Here is a 22,348-nt window from a genome sequence, read left to right as displayed (position 1 = left end):
TGTTCTTGTTTCTGTTTTTTAATCTTTTTTTCCTTTACCCCCTTCTTTCTTTTTCTATTCCTATTTTTTCTTATAATATTGCTTATTCAGTTTTTCAGGTTAACACTGATATGTCAAATCTTAACTGTGTAGACTTTTGATGGGACAGAACACAAATACCAGACACCTACTGCAAACAGCCCTAATTCCTGAAATGTGTGACAGCTTCAGGACATAACTAAACTATCCAGAGAAAGACAGGACTGCCTTGGGACCAAATGGGAAAACTGAGCTCTGTGAATTTTAGCACCACTTAATAAAATTTTATTTGAACTGTTTTCTAAGAATTTTTTCCATAGCCAGACATGGCTGTCATCTTGTTGGGGAAATCTGACCACTTCTAATAGAAATATTGCTTATCTTTAGTTATTAAATCTTGCATGTTCAAACTGTATTCTTTCGTTACACAGAGTGTGCTGGATTCTGTTAGTGAGGGACAGAACATGTTAGATGCTGCCTGCAAGGAAGGAGAAGGTTTGTATGCTTGCTTACCCAAACCATCTGTGAGCCATATTCAGGAGCAAATAGCGAAATCTAAGCAGAACTTGCAGGAATTCCTCAACCAGTGTCTGAATGATAAGAAGGCCCTGGAAGCTTGTGCCTCACACCTGGGGAGGTGAGTAACACCAGTAGTCAAAAGCTATTGACTGCATGAAATTGTCCAGCTGCAGAAATACAGGGCACAATCTGAAATGATTTCCAGTTACTCTAGTCCTGTTTTCTTATTTCTTTGCAAATATTAAAGAGAAAATGAAGTTCTTTGCTGAAAACAAAGCAACAGGTCTTGCTCCAAGGGTATTGATTTGGTTAAACAATGGAAGATCAGGGTCTTATATGCGGAAGATCTGTGTAGCTCATGCAATCCCAAATCAGCAGTTGGGACCTCAGTAATTTAAATGCAGTTTCCTGAAAGGAAAATGTGTGATGAATTTCCAAGTTCTGCCCTGGGCTTTGAAGATAGTACACTTTTTACACAGCATGCATCTGTCCTGTCCCATTCCAGATGGATGTATTTCTGAAGGAGTTCATAAGAAAACACCCTTAAATTATTACTTGGGGCTGGAATTTGGGGAGTTCCAAATATTTTTAGGTATAACTAGATTCAAAACTGTGGCTAGTTAAAAGCAAAGTTAGTGTAGCATTAATGGGTAAAACAGCAAGATGAGATGTGTGCCTTCATGTAAGGAAAAAGTCTTCACACTTAGGGCCAGAACTTGTTTTGCTGGATTCTGAGTGCTCAGGATTCCAATTACATTCTGTTGGAGAGATTGAAAGCACAATGCTTCAGGTATTGTAAGTGTCAATACTGAGTAAAAGCCCATTTGAAACCATCTTTTAGTCTTACACTAAATTATAAGAATTTAGAAAAAACTTTATTTTAGTTTGACTTTATTGAATCTAGTAATAAATAAAAGCACTGTCACTTTAAATTTTGGAGACGTCTTTTCTCACTATTCATGTTCCCATGATTTTGCTGAACATTTTTAGAGAGCTGCTGAATATTTTTAGATTAGTAGTCACCGTGGAGTTATGTTTTGTGTACAGCTCTTATTCTTGAAGCATGAAATTGATACCTACCTTTATTTTCCTGGTCTTGTGGATATTGAAAGAACCAACTTAACTTCTTACTAACTTGACTCCACCTGAGAAGTATTTTTAAGGGAGTATTTATCTGTTCTGTAGCTTTGAAGATCAGCACAAAAAACTTGGCCTGTGGCTACATGACATGGAAGAAAGAATAAGCACAGAAGCACTCGGAGAGAGCAAACAGCTTGTTCCTGAGAAGAAAAAGGAGGTGCAGAAAGTGGAAAATTTCCTGGAAGAGTTACTGAATTCAAGGTAGTATGAAATGCATTTCCTAAAATACTCTCACTTTTTTCTCTGCTAAAGCAACAGTGAAACTAAAGTGTTGGGGTAAAGTGTGTTTGTGAAAGATAGAAAAAGGTATTGTAATATATTTTGTGAAAAGAGGCTGAATCCAGATACTTCCAGTTTTGAGGGAACTGGAATTTGAAGCCAGGTCCAAAATTTGATGTTGATACATTTCTTATTAGGAAAAGTTTATCTTGCTTCATTAATAAATGGAAACTGAAAAATAATAATCATCATTTAAAAATATTAAAAATATTGCATGTAAAAGTAAATCTTAAAAATATTGCTTGTAAAAGCAATAGTAAAAATGAAACTTATCATTATATGCATTTTAAAATTTTCATACTTTCTGTCCTGCAACACTCAGAGCCAACCAGGTTGGAGAAAACCCCTTTCTCATATAGCTGGTGTTATAAAAGAGCTCAAATACCATCCACATTGCCTGTGGAATCTTTTCTAGAATTCAGACTTAGCCAATTGATGATGGACTAATTGCTTTTTTTAGTACACAGTGGTTTTCCACGTTCTTTTTTTATTGTTAGGTTGGTGAAGATGAAACAGAAATAGTAATCAGTTTTTCATGCCTCACAGCATGCTAAGGGAACACCTAGTCACTGCCCAACCCCTTGGGACTGATGCAAGACATTTTGGTTTGGTGTAAATTCCCTGTATTCACAGGGTATCGGGAAGGGTGATCCAGTAGAGATTTACTGAGTCTGCATAAACCCAGAGTTTTAATCCCTTTTACTGACCCTTGTACTGAACCCAGAGTCAGTGTCTAATCCTGGAGAAATGGCCTGACCTTTCCATCATGCCTTCCTACCTGTGTCAAAGACTATGAACTTCTCTGAAGCTTTGGGAGGTACAAAAAGGTAGCAGTTCACATAGAACTGGAAAGTCTGACAGTGAAAAAGAAAATTAAGTTAGCTTTTAATTTAAATATGCAACACAAAGGTTTTGGTGTGATCATTTTGAATACCAAAATCTGCAAGAAATGGCTCTGTACACAAGTAAAGATATTAATCAATACGCACTGCTTGTATTTCCTCTCAGTCTCTCCCAGATCATTTTTCTGTTAACTATGAACTCTATCACTGGTGGAGCAGGTGGTTATGTCAGCAGCCTTCATAACTTCTGATAGTTGCTATAACAATATCATATGCTTTCTGAAACTGCTTTTCAGTCTCATTATTTTCTTTCAGGGAATCTTTTGATAAGCTGTCTGAAATGGCACAGACTTTAAATGAAGAAGGCCATGGTGCAGGGAGGGAAGTGCGCCTGGCTTCTCAACATTTCACCAACTATCAAAACATGGTCAAAACTGTCAAGGAGAAGCTGCGAACATGTCAGCTTGCACTCCAAGAACATCTGACTTTGGAGGAGGCATTGCAGAGTATGTGGTCATGGGTGAAAGAGGTTCAAGATAAACTGGCATCATCAGAGAGCACTGTTGGTAGCAAAGACACACTAGAGAGGCGACTGACACAAATTCAGGTAAAAAAGGATACAGCTAGAGGTTTTGTGTCAAGGTTAATACTGGGTGTGGGCCACATCTGTAGAAAATGAATATTTTCATATTTTATTCTTTCTATCATTATGGAGGAGAGGATTAGAATTGAAGGTGATCTTGACAAATTGGGAGGTGTGCTATGAAAAACAGGATGAAGTTTAATGGAGCCAGGAGCCAGGTATTACATTTAATAGGGAATAACAAACTATGAATATGTGTGTTCAGGTCCAAAAAAGCTTTCTAATGGAGCCTTGGGATAATTGACACAGAGAGGCTGTGATATATCTGTCACAGGATGTCTTCAGGAACAGGTTGGATTAAACATCTACTGGGAAGGTCATCAGTGCAGGAGATCCCACCACGGGCTTTCCTGAGATTTTTTTGTAGCTATGCAGTGCTGTCTTTCTATGCAGTGCTTGACCTGCTTGTTATCTACTGCAATGTGAGCAATGTTTTAGGATCACCAATGCAGTGAAAAACCTTTATGGCTGTGAGAAAAACTGCTGGATCACTTGCACATAGCAAGGGGCAGGCACTTACAAGAAAATGTGCCTAGGAATTCATACTGGGCATGGCTGTCAAGAATAAATGAGCTCAGAGAAGATGGTGTCCGCTATTGAAAGAATAACAGCTTTCACCTCAGCAGGTTACATTTGGTATTTTGCCTTATTTTGCCTCACAGGAGATCCTGTTACTTAAAGGTGATGGTGAAGTTAAGCTGAACATGGCCATTGGCAAGGGAGAACAAGCACTTAGAAGCAGCAATGAGGAAGGACAAAAGGTGATACAGGCTGAGCTACAGACGTTGAAGGATGTATGGAATGACATCATCAGCACCTCGGTGAACTGGCAAAGGTAAAACTCCCTGGAAAAACACAAGTCAGACCTTCCATCTTTGCTTACAAAGAGTGGTACCTTACAGGACATAGGGGTCCATTCATTCATTACTGGTATGTAAGGGAAAAGTTGCATCATCAGAGACAATCAAAATTACCTGAAAGAGCTACATCCTTCTGTAAAAAAGATTAGCTGACCCCATCAGATTAATTTTCATATGAGATAGTACTTGACAGTAATTTAAAAATAAATAGAAATCACACAAATTCATACAGAGAAAAAGCTAGAAAGAGCTTCCTGAGTTATTGAACCTGTACTTGGGCAGGACCAAGAACATGTGACAGATACTTATCTACCTTCACTATACAAAACTCTAGGAAGGTTTCTCAGTTCTGTCTTTCATTATGTTTTTTTTTAATTAAAAAAAAAAACAACCAAGAAAATATCCTAATATCCACTCCAAATAATCTTTCTTGCATATTATATTGATTTCTTCTTGTCTTAACCTCAGTAGAAATGGAAAGGTTTTCTTATTGCCTGTGTGAGAGCATTTTACGAATTTGAAGGCTTCCATCATCTGCGTTTGAGAGAGACATTTTTTTGGTTTCTCAGTACTAATACTTTCTGGACCTCTTTTATCCTTGTTTCTTTTCAATAGATTGCAGACTGTCAATAGTTTGTCTACATTTTTCTTAACAAGATAATAACTGAAACTGGACTGATCTTTTACTATATTTGAGACCATATTAATTCTGAATAGTGTATCAGCACTTTCTGTTTGCTTCATATAACACCCTTCTTAATCCACTCCAGAATAAGATTTTCCTTTCTTTCCAATAGTATCATATTGCTGAATTTTGTTTAAATTTAAAAAACTTCCTTATCCTCTGCTCTCTCCAAATCCTTTTCAACATTACTAAGCATAGGCAGTTATCTCTAATTTTATATTTGTATATCGACCTGATTTCTCCTTCCTAGGTAAAGCATTATTTTCATCATCAAATTCCATCTTTTTAAAATTTATTTTGAAGAACATCCGATATACATTTAAATCCTGTCATCCAAACTAGCTGCAGCCACTTCTTGGTTGTTTTCATTTGTGGGTTTTACAAGACCCCTCTGTTCCATCATCCCAGTCATTACTGGACAGAAATGGGCCCTTGGCAGACTTCTGCATGATCCTTCTTCCTTAGTTCTCTAATAAAAGCTAATTTCCCCTGCATCAGAAAACTCATAGGTCTGCATCAGAAAAGTCACAGATCTGTAATTTAGATAATCTGAGTACTAGGACATCGGGGTCCTAAATGTCAGCTGTCAATGGTGGGAGCCATGCTGTGAGTAAATTGGAGTTTTTCAATTGAAAGTGGTGCCACTTTCTTACTTCAAAATTGTAATACAATTGTATGTAGAAAATTATAATGAACTGCCTTTAAGTCTGCATTCTTATTTTCACCCAATTTTTGTCATAAAATATTATTTAGGTCAGGTTAGACCATTACATTTTGAATTAAATCCATACCACACTTATGTCTATCATAAAGTTCAGTGGAATGAGAATTACATTCCTCAACATAAATCCCAGAAAAATATGGTGGTCTGCTAGGAGGAGCAATATATAACAGAAGAGAATATTTCTTATAAATTGTAAATGGACTATTTATAATTGATTTGTTCTTCCAAAATTCACCAGAATATCTCTTAATTGTCAATAATTTCATAGACTGCTGTACATTTTATTGCTCCGATCATAAAGAACTCCAGTAACGCTCTATATTTTACTTTGCTGGACAGACATTGAAATGTGCTTTTCATTATTCTGAGATAGACAGATAGCTCATGTAACCTGTTACAGGGAAGCAGTTGTATCAGGTTATTACATGTAGTATCCCAAAACCACACAAGAATTATTCTAGAACAACTTGGATGTAAATTGCATAGAAAACTAAAGCAAGACTGAGGAAAAAGCACATTCTAAACATGCTATATATGGCTACATATAATGTAAAAATTAAGGTATAAGCAGGCTCCTTTTTTTTTCAAACTATTCAAAAGTTCTCATCTGTACTGTGTATGTTTCTTTTAATGTAAGCTGCCTAGATTCTGTCATTAGCCAGTGGAATGAGTACCTGGAAAAGAAAAACCAGCTGGAGCAGTGGTTAGAGAAACTGGATCAGAGAGTGGAACAGCCTTTAGAACCACAGATTGGTCTGAAGGAGAAGTTTGCTCAGCTGGACCACTTCCAGGCTATTGTTTCTGAAATCGAGGATCACTCTAGTGATTTACAGCAACTCATTGAAAAGGCTGTGGAACTGTATGAGAAAACGGAGGATAATTCTTTTGGAGAAACAGCTCAAGAACAACTAAAAATGCAGTTTAATGACATCACAACTGTAGCCAAGGTAAGATAAAGGAAAGATCTCCATTTTAAGTAAATGAAATGTTTGATGTCTGTATATATAGCTACAGTTTTGATTTTTGTAATTTTTTAGTAACTAAAGGATTGACTGTATTTGAATAATCTTGCCTTTTGTTATGGTTGGGTGTAATAAAAAAGTTGGATATAGTTTATTAAAATTCACTGGAATGCAAAAAAAGGTCTTGGGAATTGAAACTGGTATGGTTATGAGTTTTTAAAACTGAAGGACATATATTTTATTCCTAATATCATATATACAATGGTATTTCTGCCATTCTTCCAGGTTTATTTTCATCTAATTCTTTTTCATTCATTCCTAGCACTTCTTTTTTACCTAGAAAAGGAAGAATGAAATGTCTGCCTGAGCAGAAAACATTATCAGAAAGAGAATCCTATTTTCAGAAAGATACATGCCCGTATTTTGTGTTGTTTCAAGCCACCAAGCACTGCACATGCCATATGAGTTTTCTGTTTGGTTTCTAGGGAAACATACAGGAGCTCACTGAGCCTTTCTGCCAACCAGATCATGAGAGTGACACTAGCTCTGTGTTACAATCTTCTCAGCTAATGGGAAGGTTTGCATCAAGAAAAGGCCCCATAATTAGAGCTAATGCAAGACTGAAGTAAACACTGTATATAAATTCAGTAATCTGATAGAAATGTGATTCAGGTTTTGAAGTGTTGGGAATAGTGCTGATTGCCTGTAGGTAGTTCATCTGTAGTCTGTAATAAAAAAAAAAAAAAAAAAAAAGTAGGAAAGTAAAGGATTAGTGGAAGATCTAACAAATTATATGTTGAGAAAAATGTTAAACCTAGGGCATATGAATTCTGTAATTATCATCTATTCAAACACTTTTTTCTTTTTGTGATGAACTTTTGCTCTCTCTGGTTTTTTTTTACTGGAAATAATGTGAATCTGGTTTCTAGAGATTCAGCACTGTTTCATCCTTGTGTAACTCTGCTCCCTTCAGTGGAGCTAAACCTGGAGCAATACAAAGATTACTGACTCACTCAGTACAATGCTTTTAAACTTGCGTGAAAAGAATGTAAGTCAGCATGGCAGTGTTCTCCTAAAATCAGCATGCATCGATAAATGTAATTTCTTAAGCAAGACAGCTTTGCAGTCATTCCCTGGGGAGAGAACAACAGTGACTGCCACTGACAGAAGCCATTGCCACCAGAAGAGACCAACTGAAGTTGCACTTTGCCTATATTCTCTCTCTCTGCTGGTGCTATATTTTGGTGTAAGCAACGTGAAACTGAGGTGCTAGTGGTCTAGTTGGTCTGACACATTCTGAGAAATTATGATGATCATTTTCAGAGAGAACAGTAGGGCTTATTAATCTAACTTAATTTTTAAAACCATTAGTTGAATGTGGAGTTATATAAGTTAAAAATAGCTGGAGTTTGATTTATAAGTGGATAAGTTTGAAACTGGTTTAAAGACATTTAGGACTAGATTAGAGTACCTACACAGGAGTAAAAAGCTGTTTGATTAGCTGAGTTCACTTTTGGTTAGTTTTGATAAACATTTATGAGTGTTAGCTCACAAGAATGTAATAATAAATCTATTTGGTCAGATCAAAGGCAAATCTAGATCAATACATTGTTTCACCTTTTCATAGCAAGGTAAACTGGCCCCACTTTAAGCTTACGTTAAAAATCTAAGATGGAGCCAGGAAGCTGTTACATGTCTGTGTCAGGGAAAGCATCCTCCAGGGCTGCAAGGCGGGTAGCTGGGGGCAATGACCACTTCTGATCTGATGATTAAAATGGGACTCAGCACCATAAGAACATTCTGCACTTTAGAACAGCAGAAGTGCTCCTTTGTGGTTTTCATACAGGACATCTCTGTGACTCTGCTTAGCATTTACAGAGACTTGGTGCTTCTAACTTTCTGACAGCATGCTGCTCCCTGGGAGGACTCATGGGTTATCTGCAAGACCCTCTCCAGAGTGTATCAGGAAAAGCATGCCAGAGTTGCATAGCTGCAGCTTTGATACCTATTAAAGGATACATTTTATGTTAAAGGATGTGTTAAAAGTATATTTTTGCATACTCTTTCAGAAGGCTTCTTCATTTTCTGCTCCAGCAGAATATGCCTGTCCAGACCAACCTGAACCAAATCTTGTGCAGTGTAGCACTGTGTTCTGCTGCTATAAGCTGTGCTCTGTTCTGACTGTGGAGTCAGACCAGCACTCTGTACCTGCATGCTTACAGCCAGGACAGTATTTAAGCACTTTAATGGTCGGGTTTTGTTTTTTTTTTTCCCCATCTGAATGATAGGAGAAAATGAGGAAAGTGGAAGATATTGTGAAGGATCATTTGCTGTACCTTGATGCTGTGCATGAATTCACAGACTGGCTCCATTATGCCAAGGAAGAGCTGCACCGCTGGTCAGATGCATCTGGAGATACACCAACCATACAGAAAAAGCTGGCCAAACTCAATGTAAGATAACTTAACTTTCATGATTTCATCTGCAATTCAGACCCTGTCCTCTAACATAGGCCAGAGCCAAAAAGCTGTGGGATCTTGTTCTTTGTGTATTTGAAATGGTGATTCAGTGAGCTGAAAGCAAGCTTTCTAAGCTGTTTTGTTTTCGCCTCCCTTCCCATACTAAACTCATGGAGTAAAAGCACAGTCAGACCTGAGTTAGCCACAGCACACACGGAAACAATTTGCAAGAGCGGAAGCCCAGTGGCATCACAGAAGGATGTGGCTTAGCTGATTAATGAATACTGCTCTGTCCTCATCCCCGAATATGCTTTCTCCATTTGTCTGAGTCAAAGTCAGAAATAGCCCTTCCTGATTTGCATGAAATGGAGATGCATAAAGAAGTGCAAAGATTGTTCTCCCCAAACTCGGTGGAATGTATGGGCTGCCTCCCTGTGTATACTCTCCCTACCCTGGCATCCGTTCCTGGCATGTGGGTGTCCAAGCAAGTTACGTATTCCTGAGTGCAACATTAAAGCAGACTGCGTATTTTTTTGCTGGTGCCAGATGTTTACATTCAGATACCCACGCTAGCAGCATTTTACTCTGCTTCTAAACATGAGTGTGGGACAGTGAACAGCCTACTAGATGAAGGTTCAGGATACTTGAGATCAAAGTACAGATTTGTTGGATAGTTTTTCAGTCTCCTTTGTGCTCAGCCTCCCCGTGTATAAAATGGGAAAGGGAGGAGATAGTTTCTAGCATGTAAGACTAACGAGGATAACTAACATTACTCTGGCATGCAGTGTTTTTTGGGTGATACTTAAATTCTCCTGCTTCTGAAGCTGAAAACTCCCAAAGTTCCCCTGCAGCATGTGAGACTAAAATAGGGCACTATAGAAAGAATTCGCTTATGAAAAAAAAAAAAAAAAAGAAAAAGAGAAAGACATGTGCAACCAATTACGGCCCATCACAGATCACGGGTAGGCTGTAAAACGCTTTTCCCGAGCGGCACAGTTGGGTTTTAAGAACTGCTGTGAGCAGCTCCGTCCCAGCGTTATGTCAAAGCAGAGTTACGGTTTCCGCCTCTTAACCTAAACAGTATTTTCGGCGTCCAGAAGCTGTCGCGCCCTTGGGCCCGGGCGACCGGCCGGGCGCCGTTCGGTCCGCGCGGGGATTCGCGTCCCCCCGTCCCGCCCGTGGGCGCTGCCGGCGCGGAGGCTGCGCGCTGCCCGCCCGCGTCACCCCGGCCATGTCGCCTTGCAGGAGCTGCTGGAGTCCCGCCAGAGCGGCGCGGGCCGCCTGGGCCGAGTGGAGTCGCTGGCTGCCGCCGCCCGGCGCGGCACGACGGCCGGCGGGTGCCAGCTGCTGGCGGCCGAGATGCAGGCGCTGCGGTCGGACTGGGAGCAGTGGGAGGAGAGCGCCGTGCGGAGCCAGCGCAGCCTGCGGGACGTGCTGAGCCGGATGGCCCTGTCGGAGCAGGAGTTCGCGGCGCAGGTCGCGCAGCTGGAGGCGGCGGCGCAGCGGTTCGGCGCGCTGCTGGCCGCCTGGGCGCAGAGCCTGGCCCCCCCCGACGGCCGGCACACCGACGCCGAGGTGGCGGAAAGCTGGCGCAAGGAGAAAGTAAGGCCACTTCTCTTTTCCTAGCAGCTTTTCGGTTGGAAAGGCACGGTTCCTGTGGGCAGACAGCTTCTGCCAAGCGAGACTATCGAGTAGAAAATAATAAAACGTAGCTGTGAAAAATACCAAGTCCCAACTTTCCAAATTTGTTTTGTAACCGTAATCCTGGCGAGCAGCGTTTACACAAGACGTTGCTCTCCTTGGCCTCAGCTGTACAGGGCTTAGCAGATGCTGCCCAGATCTTAGCTTGCCTCTGGGGAGGTGGGGGAGCTAGAACTCCAGCTCGGAACTGCTCCTCCAAGTTGCTTAGTGTTTCGAGGCAGAGTAGTGCTTAATCAGGGAAATGTGAAACATGTCCTAAAAGCCGAGTAGCAGCTGGAGCCATTTCTTGTAACTTGACAGGACCATTGTGAGCTTCTGCTTTCCATTGCTTGAAATATCGTTCACATTATGGACATTGAGGTCTTGAGATCTTGTCCAATATTTAAGGAAGCTATACTAGAAACCAGTATACTTACTAATGGCTCTGCTATGGAGTGCAGTGGAATTTGGAGAAGTAGGTTGTTTCTGTTCCTGATGATCTTCAGCAAAAAAATTCCACATGTACATATGACACATTATGTATAAATATATATATCACAGCAATTGAGATAGATATCTGTATGTTCCTCAACGTGAATCACAGATGTTGAGAAAAGATACCAAGTATTCGCTTTCCAGGGTTGTGTTGCAATAAAGCAGCTTCAGTAAAGGAAGAGAGGGGGGTGTGATGCCTGCTTTCTGGCCGCTTGCCTGAAGAAATATACGAAATACCCCAGAACACCTTCTCTTTGAACTGAGGTAGTGAATCTCCTTCTCCAGTGTCTGTGCCAAGTTATTTCTGTGGCTTCCCTTTTCACAGAATTTCCTGATACGGATTTATGAAGCCTGCTTGCTTCAGTGCCAGTATGTGTCTGTAGGAGTAACAAAGCTGACGTTACGCTGGAGCAAATAATGGCACAAATATGCAAAGGCTTCCATGTTTGTAAGTTTTTTAAAAAGGAAAGGAACAGACTTGTCACCAGCATGTAGCAACCAGATGTGTTTTATTCTATAAATGGAGAAGTACTAAATTCAAGGATATTGTTTTTATTAGTAGCATATATACTGTGTATTTACTGTAGCTCAATGTAACAACACTTTATTTAGATTAGACAATTGTAAACTTTGGCTAATGAGGAGAATAGAGAGGAATCTCAAGACTTACTATGCACAGCCCTACTATGTAATTTTATTTATAGTAGAGGAAATGTGACAGTAATCCTTCCATTTCTGGACCCCAGGGATAGATCCTATTGTGAATGTAAAATGGCACTGCAGCTTTCCATTTCCATTGTCTCACAGTGATTCTGTTGCCATGTAAGCCAAGGCCACGAACTAAAAATGCATTTCCTGATTCTCAGAATTAGTAAGCTCATTCTGTTACTGTGTTATACTCAAGCTCTGTTCCTTTAGGTATGTGCAGCAGATTTCACACTTGGAATTCAACAAGTTCTTCTGGTTATTTTGGTAATTGTCAGATTCAAAATGAAGTCCAAGTGTCTGCAGCAGTGCTATCAGTGTTTCTGTATGGAAAATTGCCATAGTTAGATGCACCCTGTACTGCAGGTTGGTGTGCCTGTTTGTTAATAGGTTTATGACTAAAGCCATATGTCATCAGAATGATCTTATTATTAGTTATTAGTAGTTATTGAAAGGGAAAGATTTCATTGAAAACGGGCAATTGTAACTATGTGCTACTTTTAGGACTTTTTTAAAAAAAGGCTGTTATTATTTCATTATGTTGATTCTTGCCCCACACAATTTGTGACATCCTGTGTTTAAGTAACAGCCAGTGTTGTTCTAGTGCTTTAAAAAAATATAATCCTGTGTGTAGTTTAACATAAAGTAAGATAAACAAAAAGTAGTTAACATTTTTTTCTAAACATCATTGTGATTACATAATTACTTAATTCAAACACTACTTTATATGGCATTGAAACAAACTGCAGAGTGACTGTTTAGAGTATCACAGAATCACAGCATGGTCAGGGTTGGAAGGGGTCTCTGGAGATCATGTAGGCCAACCCCCTGCTAAAGCAAGTTCTCCTACAGCAAGTTGCACAGGATTGCATCCAGGTGGGTTTTAAATGTCTCCAGAGAAGGAGACTCCACAGCATCCTCTGTTACCCTCAGAGTATCTTTTAATTATGGTTGAACAGATTTCTGATGTATGAGTGACTCAAAGCAGATAAAATCCGTAACATGACCATGAATAATGTAAATCAGAGGAGTCCTGAAAATCTGCCATAGTAAAATATATTTCCATACTCACAAGAACACGTGAAATTTTATACACATAATACATCTGTAATATCTCTAGATTTAATTTTGCAGGGCTTCCCTGTGATCGATAAATGCAAACAGATTTCGGTAATGCTAATATAATCAAGCTGTGATTATAGTCTAAACCACTGTTATTCACAGCCAATACATGCTTGTAATTTTATTTTTCCCAGAATGGATTGTTGTGGGTTTTTTCCTGGCAGTTCAGATACTACCAAGAAGCAATCTCTCTCTCCCCGCCCCTCCCCGTCCCACCCCCCCAGCTCAAAAGTGCATGACATAGATCTTAAAAAATTAATTTTATGGTTCTGCAGACTTTTTCAGGAAAAAGGATATGAAGCAAGTGCAAAGTTGCTTGTGAGCAGCAGATACGTGAGCTGAATCGCTGGCATCTGTCCCTTTGCTGTCCTTACCAAGGCTGTTGATCAACTTGCTAGACCCTTGCTAGTATTTATTTTTACTTTTATTTACACAAAGAGATATCTGTTTATTTCAGAGTTAATTAATACTTTATAGTGAAAAATCTCCTCAGTGGGCATCTTTATCTCTGTAGATTGTGATATTTTGAAAACCTTCTGCATATATTTTTGTGTGCATCATTTTTATCTTTCCTGAATGTTCAATTTTGTTATTGCAAACTAATTACTATGTATGTTTTCAGTCATCCTTTTTTTATATATTCAGAAACATGATGTGGAGACCCCCTTGCCCACTTCTATGTCCTTGTTCAAATCTATCGTCACTTTCATATGATCTCTCTCTTAAGTTTATATTGTAAATTTCTTCCCAGCTGGCACTTAGATTTAGCCAGACTAATCTATACCTGCCAAAGACTCTGGCTCGCCTGTGTTGTAGAACCTCTGCTGTGGTGAGTGTAATGAGCTAGAAGATTCTTTTCTCCCTGGTACTTTAAGGGAATGTCTGAAGAATTTATTTTCTAGTCAATGCCAGGTCTACACTGCTCCTTATGCTGGAGTAGCTGGTGGGGTTCTGCAGTGGAGATGCTGTGGACATCAGCAAGGCCTGTTTTTGTTGGAGTGGTTATCACACCTTTCCCAGTGACATAAGCTAGGCCAACAAAAGCTTTTTTTTTTTTTTTCTTTTTTGGCTTATCTGTCTCCAAAGCAAGAGTCTTTCCAGTGCAGCAGTGACAGGCAGTAACCCCTTTACCCTCACAGGATTGTGAGCAGCTCTACTTTTAGGTTATGAAGCCCTCTGTGAAAGAGCTGAAGCTGTTAAAAGATTTGTGCGTAAATTGTTTTTTTGGATACAGCTCAAAACAGTTTTTATTGAAACTAAATGCTCAATTTAAGCCAACAGACTAATTATATTTATATAAACATATATTATTTGCTATTCCCTAATGTACTTTTATATGTATACAGCTAACTGACAATCCTGTTGCTTGTTTATTAAAATGAAATTTATATAATAAGATGTTCTTTGAGAACATTTTGACTTAAAGTTGAGGCTTCCAGAAATACAGTCTCTAGAAGCTCAGAATTTCAAAATCAGCTGCTGTAGGCTTGACTGCTAACACTCTTGAAAGTGAATGTGCACAGATCATAAATGAGGTTGAATTTAAGTTCTGATAATTTTTTATTCAGAAGATGATTATCTTTTTTTAATTTACTCACCAATATTATTTGTTTTGTTTTAACAGGAAACATTGGATGCTTTGGTAAAGTCTGAACATTTGACAGATGAGATCAAAACTCAGTTAAATGATCTTTGTAGATTTTCCAGAGATTTGAGTACTCATTCTTCAAAAGTTTCAGGGTTGATTAAGGAGTACAACAGGTACACATTCATCTTGTTTATAGTTAATCCATTCGGGGGGTGTGTGTGGGCATGAGCTGTCTTCTAGGGAACCATTAATTATAATTTTAGAATTAGAAACAGAGGGTATGCAACGATTAGAACTGTTATTTTGATTGTGGTGTCAACAGAGGTTGTAAAAAGTTGCAGTTTGGGCTTTTTTCTACGCCACTAAACTCAGCTGAAACTAATGTGTATCCACACCTAACCTATTACAAGTGGAAGCCTTGTAAGAAACTGATGTAACAGCTGTGGCTTTTTGTTTGATGGAGGAACAAGCTATACCAGCTATTTAAGATCTTTTTCTTCATTTTGCCATTCAGTTTACTCTGACTAGCTGGTTCCCTGAAACAGGGGAGCTAGTCATTTGCTTGCTTTCTTGCTTTGTCTTAGGTCACTGTAGGTGATAGGAGTGTGACACCTGCATTTCAGACACAAGAGCGTTGTTTCTTGCAGGGGTTTATAGCTTTTGGCTTTTGTAGGTGGAGAAGAAGGGTGTGACCATTCAGATTGATCCCTTCTAACTTTATAAATTTAACTGAGCCACAGGAGTTAGCACTGTAATTGCTGTTGTTCTGCATCCTGTCCCTAGAAAGGGGCTTGCAGAAACGGTTCATGCTTAGGTGCACTGACTCACGCTCTGGAAACACTTAGACCTGTCATATCCGTGACAGTTACATCCCAATTTACATGCTTCACTTTTAAGGAACTGAAAGCTTCTAATGGATTTCCTGGTGCCTCGGTAAAGTGCTTAAATTTGGTGGGAGGAATTCAGGTTAATCTAACCTTACCACTGCAATTTGAGAGAGCTAAGTAATAGCACTGTCACCTAACCAAGAGTCCTGCCTTCCCTCCCTCGCTCTCTTCTGCTTCCCCGATGTGACAAACCCAGCCTCTGCCTGCAAGCTTCAAAAGGATGTCAGAGCAAAGAGCAGATCTTGCAGCAAAGATTTCGGACAGCTTTCAGGGACTTCCAGCAGTGGCTGGTCAATGCAAAAGTCACCACAGCCAAATGCTTTGATGTGCCTCAAAGTATCAGTGAAGCTTCAGCAAGTCTGCAGAAAATACAGGTAACTATTGCAGTAAAATATTACACTGAGAGAGATCCAGTCGCTTTCATATAAAGCTCAGATTGAAATGTTTGGTTAATTACTATTTGTTGTTAATGTTGTTATTGTCGACACTAAAGGTGACTAACTGCAAGAAAATAAAATCTTATTCTTTTTCTTTTTTAATCCAGTTTGTTTAGTTTAATTGGTTTGTATGTAGTCATTGCCTCTCGTAAGGTGCCTCTGTTTGTTTCTTTTTTAGAATAGGAAAAAAATGTATTTAAAGTAAAATCAAGATGATATCAGAACTGGGATATAGTACCTGGAATTATTTCAAACATATAAATATCTTTCCTCATTATGAAAGTAGAGCCCTTACAGTGCAAGAACACAGTTAAAATTATGCAGTGTAAGCAGGCATTTAAAAAGTGTATTTTTCACTTAAAGCTAAAAGAAGCCCTAACAATTCTGTGGAAAGGAATTAAAAGTTTATTTTAATAAAGCAAGTGGAAGAAATACTCTCATGAATAGAATATTACTATAATTTTAACTGAACATAGCAAAGTAAGAATTATGCAATGAGACTGTTAAACCTCCAGTTAGGTAGTATAATAAAAGAAATTCATATCTGTTTCTCAGAAAATATCATAACCCAAATCACTTCCTCCTCCTTTTGGTAAATTCACTTTTCCTTGCTTAAATGGTTTATTTAAGAGCATAAATAATACTGTATTAATATATAAAATCTTTGACTACCCCAAAATGAGAATGTGTTCAGAGGCAATATAAGGGAAAAAAATCCTAGCAGTTTTTGACATTAAATATGAGTGTTTTATCAAGGTTGTTTTTTTTCCCAACAGTAATAAGATTTTTTTCTTCATCACTGCAGCCCCTTCATAGCACAAGACCTTACTTTGTTCTTCTCCTCCCTGAAAGGTGTTTTAGATAAAATAAACTTTTTTTTTTTTACATGTTTTTTACTTTAGGACTTCGAGAGATGTCTTCATAGCCTGCATAAACTTAAAATTTTATTTTTGTTAAAAGTTAATGTTCTGTCTGTTAGCACATTTGACGTCATTAAATCACAAGGCAAATATCTTTGATTTTAATATAGCCAGAACTTGAACCAAGTATCTCAAAGCTAACAGACCCTTTGCATTCTCTACCAAGATTTCTACTGTAACACAGAATTAGAACCTGACTTAGTAATTTTTGTATCAAGCCTGTTACTTCTGAATATGGATGTCACCTTATGATGATGAATATAAAACTATTTGTGTATCACATAATCATGACAGTAACAGTTTAAAATACTGGTATTTAAGACTGCTAAATTCCTAAATACTCACAAAGTCTTTGAATAATTACAAGTTCTAGGAACATTATCCTAGTATGTTAAAATTTAAAAATCTGACTGTTTCTTTACATTTCTGTATAATTCTTGCATGGGCATTTCCCCATACACTTCTTGCGCACAAGCATTGTGCAAGATTTCCATGAAGAAAAATACTTTCAAACTGGAAGGGTAAGTTAAGGATGTGGAGGGATAAATCACACAGTTCAGGCATTGCTCAGGGTCTGAGCATCAGCCCACACCCCTACACACTCATTGGAAGTCCAGTGTGGCTGTCACCCATGGGCAAGGCTTCAGTCCTGTGTGTGCCTCAGAGTGGGCCCTGGCTCCTGCTGGTATCTGTGTCAGGATGCTGGTTCCCTGAAATGAAGTTTTTACCACTTCTGTACCATGGAGATTTAAAGAAGTGTAATACCCAACTAAATGACCAGTAGTTGTCTCATGAAATGCAGAATTTACAGATAATCCTAGAGTCTTAAAATATGCATTATTTAGACACACGGCACTTCTGGATTGAGTAGATGTTGTCCCTAAATTCCATAAATATGATTGATATTAAAATGGAATGTACCAAAAGATGAATTAGCATGTTAATGAGCAGAAACAATAAACTTTTACCACTGTTGAATTTTCTGGGAGCTTACCATTGACCTTTATGGGGACCCAAAGTTCACCAATTAGCTTCTTTTATTACTGTTTTTAGGAATTCTTATCAGAAAGTGAGAGTGGGCAACAGAAGCTAAACCTGGTAGTGTCCAAAGGAGAACTGCTGTGCTCCGTTTTACCAAAGGAAAAGGCTAAAGTTATCCGGGACAAATCTGCTACTGCTAAAGAAGATTGGAAAAAATTTATCACCACCCTCCACCAGAAGGAATCTGCGTTGGAGGTATTGAACGAGTCACAATGGGGAAAGACTGGATCTAAATTTACTCTTTGCTTTTTGTTTTAAACAGCACAGTTTAGATTTTGTATACAGCTGTGACTGTTCATGAAGTGGCAGGACTAACAAATAGCTGTTTTCAAGAAGTCTTATTCTTCCACTTACATTTTACTTGTGCTTAGTTACATCCTTATGACTGATTCCACTTAAATCAAACTGCAGAAGGGTGTTCAGAGTAACTGAATGTAGCAAAGACAATGCTAAATTGATTAACATGAGTCTCATCAGATGTACTGGACTACTAAAACACATTTTCTTTTTAAAGGACTGTTTTAGCACAGATTTCTGACACTATTGCTGATTGAATAGTCTCAGTGCAGTGGGTAAATTTTGTCTGACATCGTAAACTGGTGAAAAGTAATTTACCTGAGCACCTTTTAAAATAAACCCCAGTGCCTTTCTCTATTCAGAACTCACAATTCAACCAGCAAAGAAGGTGGATATCTTAACAAACATCATCTCTTTTAAGGTCATAGGTTTTAAGGTCAAAAGACCTTAGCTGGAATTCCCTACACAGCATAGGAGAGTTAAAGTTCCTAGGCATTCTTGTTTCAAACCCAGTGCTGCCTAGCCAGCTGAGAAGAAGTTTAAATAGATTTGATGCATCATGTAGGAAAGCCTTTCAAAGAAAATTCTCAGGTAGCAAAGACTTACCTTTCTTCGTCTTAGGGTTGCCATGGAAAGAGGATGTTCTTAGAGGTTAATCTTTTTAAACCAAGCATTTTTCAGTCTCGTAGGCTTAATTTTTCATTCTGATGTTTAATTTCACTGATAAGGCTAATAGCTATAAAGAAAACTAAATCAGCCTGGGGAAAAAAACCCCCATAAAAATAACTAGGGCACAGGAACTATGCTGCTCAGGTTTGTATTCCATATGCGTTATTTCAGATGCTCTTTTTTTTTTTTTCAATCCTGTAGAATAAGCCTACAAGAAAAATAAGCAGGCACTGAAGGAATGCCTATATATGCTTTTATGCACACATTTTTATAACTAAAATTTTACACTAAAAAAATGTAGTTAGAAACGATCCCCAGGATTTGGTATGGCAGCCCATTTAAGGAGGGGTCAGTGTGAATGCCTGCTGTCATATGTTAGGTAACTCGTATCCCAAAGTAGCCTTTCCTCAGGCTACCTTAGTTGTGTGAGACATACATTGACTCAAAGCTCATAAGATCTGTAAACCTTTCAGTCTGGAGGAAATTTGCTTCAGCCTCCCCTCAACTGTGTAGACATGTCCTCTTTTTTGTCTCTTAAAGAGGTGATCTCTGAGACTTTTCTTTCAGTGTCTGTGCAATGGGAAGGAACAGAGCTGGTATAGTTTATTTGAAGATTTGTGTAATATTTGTCTGCAATTGTTTATCCTTTTTGTGGGCTTCCATCTGTGTGTTGTGCATTACAGTTATGTCCAATGCAGTGGGACTGTTGATAGAATTGTTCATGTCTTCCCAGAACTTAAAAATCCAGATGAAGGACTTTGAAGCAACTGCAGAGCCTCTGCAGGAGTGGCTGACCACAACTGAGAAGGCGGTACAAGGGAGCAGCAGTCGGCTCCATGATCTTCCTTCCAAGAGGAGAGAACAGCAAAAGTTGCAGGTAACTTCTTATAAGCCTTTTTTAACACAACCAGACTTTTCTGTCCCATTCTCCTGGTCTCATTGATTCCTTACAAAAGCTTGATCATTCTAGCATCCTGACCTCTAAATAAGATGAGAACTGGTTTCAAGGGTTGCTGTCAGTGATCCTGTTCCATCAGGTTTTACATCTGCACATTTCTTATGACATGCTGCTTCATTGCTGTAGCTGTGTGGTGTGCCTTTCTCAGCAAGCTTGCCATACGTCGCTTCCCTTTTTCATGGGGCCTTCATGCTTCTCTATTTCCTGCTTTCTTGCACCCACTCTTAATATTAACGTGCTTGTGCTTTACAGTCTGTCCTTGAGGAAATAAGCTGCCACGAGCATCAGCTCAACAGGCTAAAAGAGAAAGCTCAGCAGCTGTGGGAAGAGCAAGCTGTCAGCAAAAGCTTTATGCGCAGAGTGTCTCAGTTGTCTTCTCAATATCTTACCCTAAGCAATCTGACAAAGGTAATGCACCCAGTGTATGAGCTTTTAAGCAATTCATTTGATGTACGTGGGTAAAAAGAAAGACTGAAATGTGAAACACTGCAGTTGTCTTGCTTGTCTGCTCTGTGGTATGTCTGAGCTATCTTGTCTTTCACGCTGGTTTTATAGAGTGGGAAGTAAGGACCTGGATAATACCACAAACTGTAAACAGAATGGAATAATGATTTTCAATTGTTTTTTAAATGTATTTTGATTAAAAAGTTTGATTTTGATTATTTCAAGCATTGAAGACATTTTAGTTTTTTAAGTGGCACCTGAAAGAACTATTTTTCAAAAGTTGGGGAAGTTATTTATTTTTTAGAGAATATAGACTACAGAAAAGTTATTACTTCATTGCATCCTATAATGATGATTGATTATTTGGATTGTAAGCATCTTCATCTAAAACTAATAGATTGGTCTTCTAAAAAAAATGCCTCTCAGGCTGCTTTTGAAGGTTCAAGGGGAGGCCAAATTTTAAAGCATCACACTAGGAACTGAGAGTTTAACCCAACTCTGTTTTGCTGAGTGGTGCTTGACACACGTTACCATTTAATAGTTCTACTTACTACCTCTTATCTGTGTGAACAGATAAGAAGGTCTTTGTATTAGGACTGTTTCACAGTCCTATAAGTTCGTGTCATGAAGGAGGCTTGATACTGAATTAGGCTTATAGTGACTACTGTAATGAGAATAATTAAGGATATAGGAAGTGTGTTATGGGATAACAATTCAATTCAGAAAATATGTTTGGGCAATTGCTAGCCTGTTAGTTTCTACTTTTTCTGTGGACGCAAAGATTATAAAGCGTATCTACAGCTCTGTGACTTCCTGAAAATGGTTGTATTACATGGCCATAAAAAATTTTCATGACTGCAGAATGAGAAAGGGAAAAAGTTACCAACATTGATTTATGTGAACTGAACTTTTAAGTGTCAGGATTAGAAGAAGGAGTCCAAGGTAGAGAATACATATGATCCAGCCTGTAAGAGGAATCCTGAAATTCTTTGGATAGCCATGAACGCTTGAGAAGGGTCACTCTCAGTAACTTCCTAAGCCTGTTTCAATGGTTTGACTTTAGTTCTCTGTCACTGTGTGAAATACATTCTGCTTTGTGTTCCTGCTCACATCAGGCCTTCTGGCAATGTAACTTGAGCATTTGTTTTTGATTTGTATGAGTGCTAGTCATTTTTCAAAAGAATGGTTATACCAGTGGGAGTCATTGAGGGAAATGAGTCTGTCTTTTCCAGGTATCAACAAAGCAATGTTGCTGCAGTAGCATAGCTTCACAAGCTTAAATCTGTCTTGTGCACTGACGGCCTTCACAGGTTACCTTCAGTTGCATCACTGAAACGGAGTTTAGGTGTGATACCAGATCTTAAAGGTTTTTTCCAACCAAAATGATTCTATGTTTAAGAAAAAGTGACAGAAAACTCTCATCTACTTTGGATGAGAGGAGACAATCAGATGAAGCTTTACATTTAGAAAACAAAAAAAAGGCATTTCTGAAATTTTCATTTGTATATTCTGTTTGGACAACTCATTTGTATGTGCGTGCATGCAGATTTCATTCCATGCTCAAGTAAGCGTACTTGTAATTCAGTGTACGAAGAGGATTTCTGAGTACAGTGATGAAACTCATTCTAAAGTCTGTAAATCAGCCTGGGGAATAAGCAATCCTTTGAGTAGCGCCTGGTACTAATTGCTGTATGAATTGCAGGAGAAAGTTTCCAGAATGGATAGGGTCGTAGCTGAGCACCAGCAATTCTCACACAGTGTCAAGGACCTCCAGGACTGGGTGGCTGATGCAGTTCACATGCTGGATTCCTACTGTCATCCCACTGCAGACAAGAGTGTTCTGGACAGCCGGATGTTAAAGCTAGAGGTATGGAAACAACAGACTCCAAAACCTGCTGCTCTTAGATCTGTAAGAAGAATGTAAATATAGGATAATTTATGTTAGTTGTTGCATAATAGTGTAACAATTCAGAC

General features: G+C 38.7%; 1 protein-coding gene across 15 annotated transcripts in view; it reads left to right on the top strand.

Annotated features, from left to right (window-relative positions):
• The window catches only part of SYNE1 (spectrin repeat containing nuclear envelope protein 1), a 316,896-nt gene that overhangs the window by 142,459 nt on the left and 152,089 nt on the right, over nucleotides 1–22,348 (top strand). For all 15 annotated transcript variants that reach the window (XM_055714587.1, XM_055714586.1, XM_055714589.1 and 12 more), the window contains 13 exons: nucleotides 450–655; nucleotides 1,723–1,878; nucleotides 3,114–3,405; nucleotides 4,104–4,276; nucleotides 6,348–6,657; nucleotides 8,961–9,125; nucleotides 10,377–10,733; nucleotides 14,758–14,894; nucleotides 15,805–15,982; nucleotides 18,019–18,201; nucleotides 19,706–19,849; nucleotides 20,183–20,338; nucleotides 22,077–22,241. In XM_055714587.1, coding sequence (XP_055570562.1) covers nucleotides 450–655; nucleotides 1,723–1,878; nucleotides 3,114–3,405; nucleotides 4,104–4,276; nucleotides 6,348–6,657; nucleotides 8,961–9,125; nucleotides 10,377–10,733; nucleotides 14,758–14,894; nucleotides 15,805–15,982; nucleotides 18,019–18,201; nucleotides 19,706–19,849; nucleotides 20,183–20,338; nucleotides 22,077–22,241 — 2,622 coding nt within the window. The remainder of the gene's footprint in view (nucleotides 1–449; nucleotides 656–1,722; nucleotides 1,879–3,113; nucleotides 3,406–4,103; nucleotides 4,277–6,347; nucleotides 6,658–8,960; nucleotides 9,126–10,376; nucleotides 10,734–14,757; nucleotides 14,895–15,804; nucleotides 15,983–18,018; nucleotides 18,202–19,705; nucleotides 19,850–20,182; nucleotides 20,339–22,076; nucleotides 22,242–22,348) is intronic.

Source organism: Falco cherrug, chromosome 6 (genome assembly GCF_023634085.1).
Source record: "Falco cherrug isolate bFalChe1 chromosome 6, bFalChe1.pri, whole genome shotgun sequence".
Lineage (NCBI taxonomy): Eukaryota > Metazoa > Chordata > Aves > Falconiformes > Falconidae > Falco > Falco cherrug.
The sequence above is the reverse complement of the archived record's forward strand: the minus strand, read 5'-3'. Positions and strand labels throughout refer to the sequence as shown.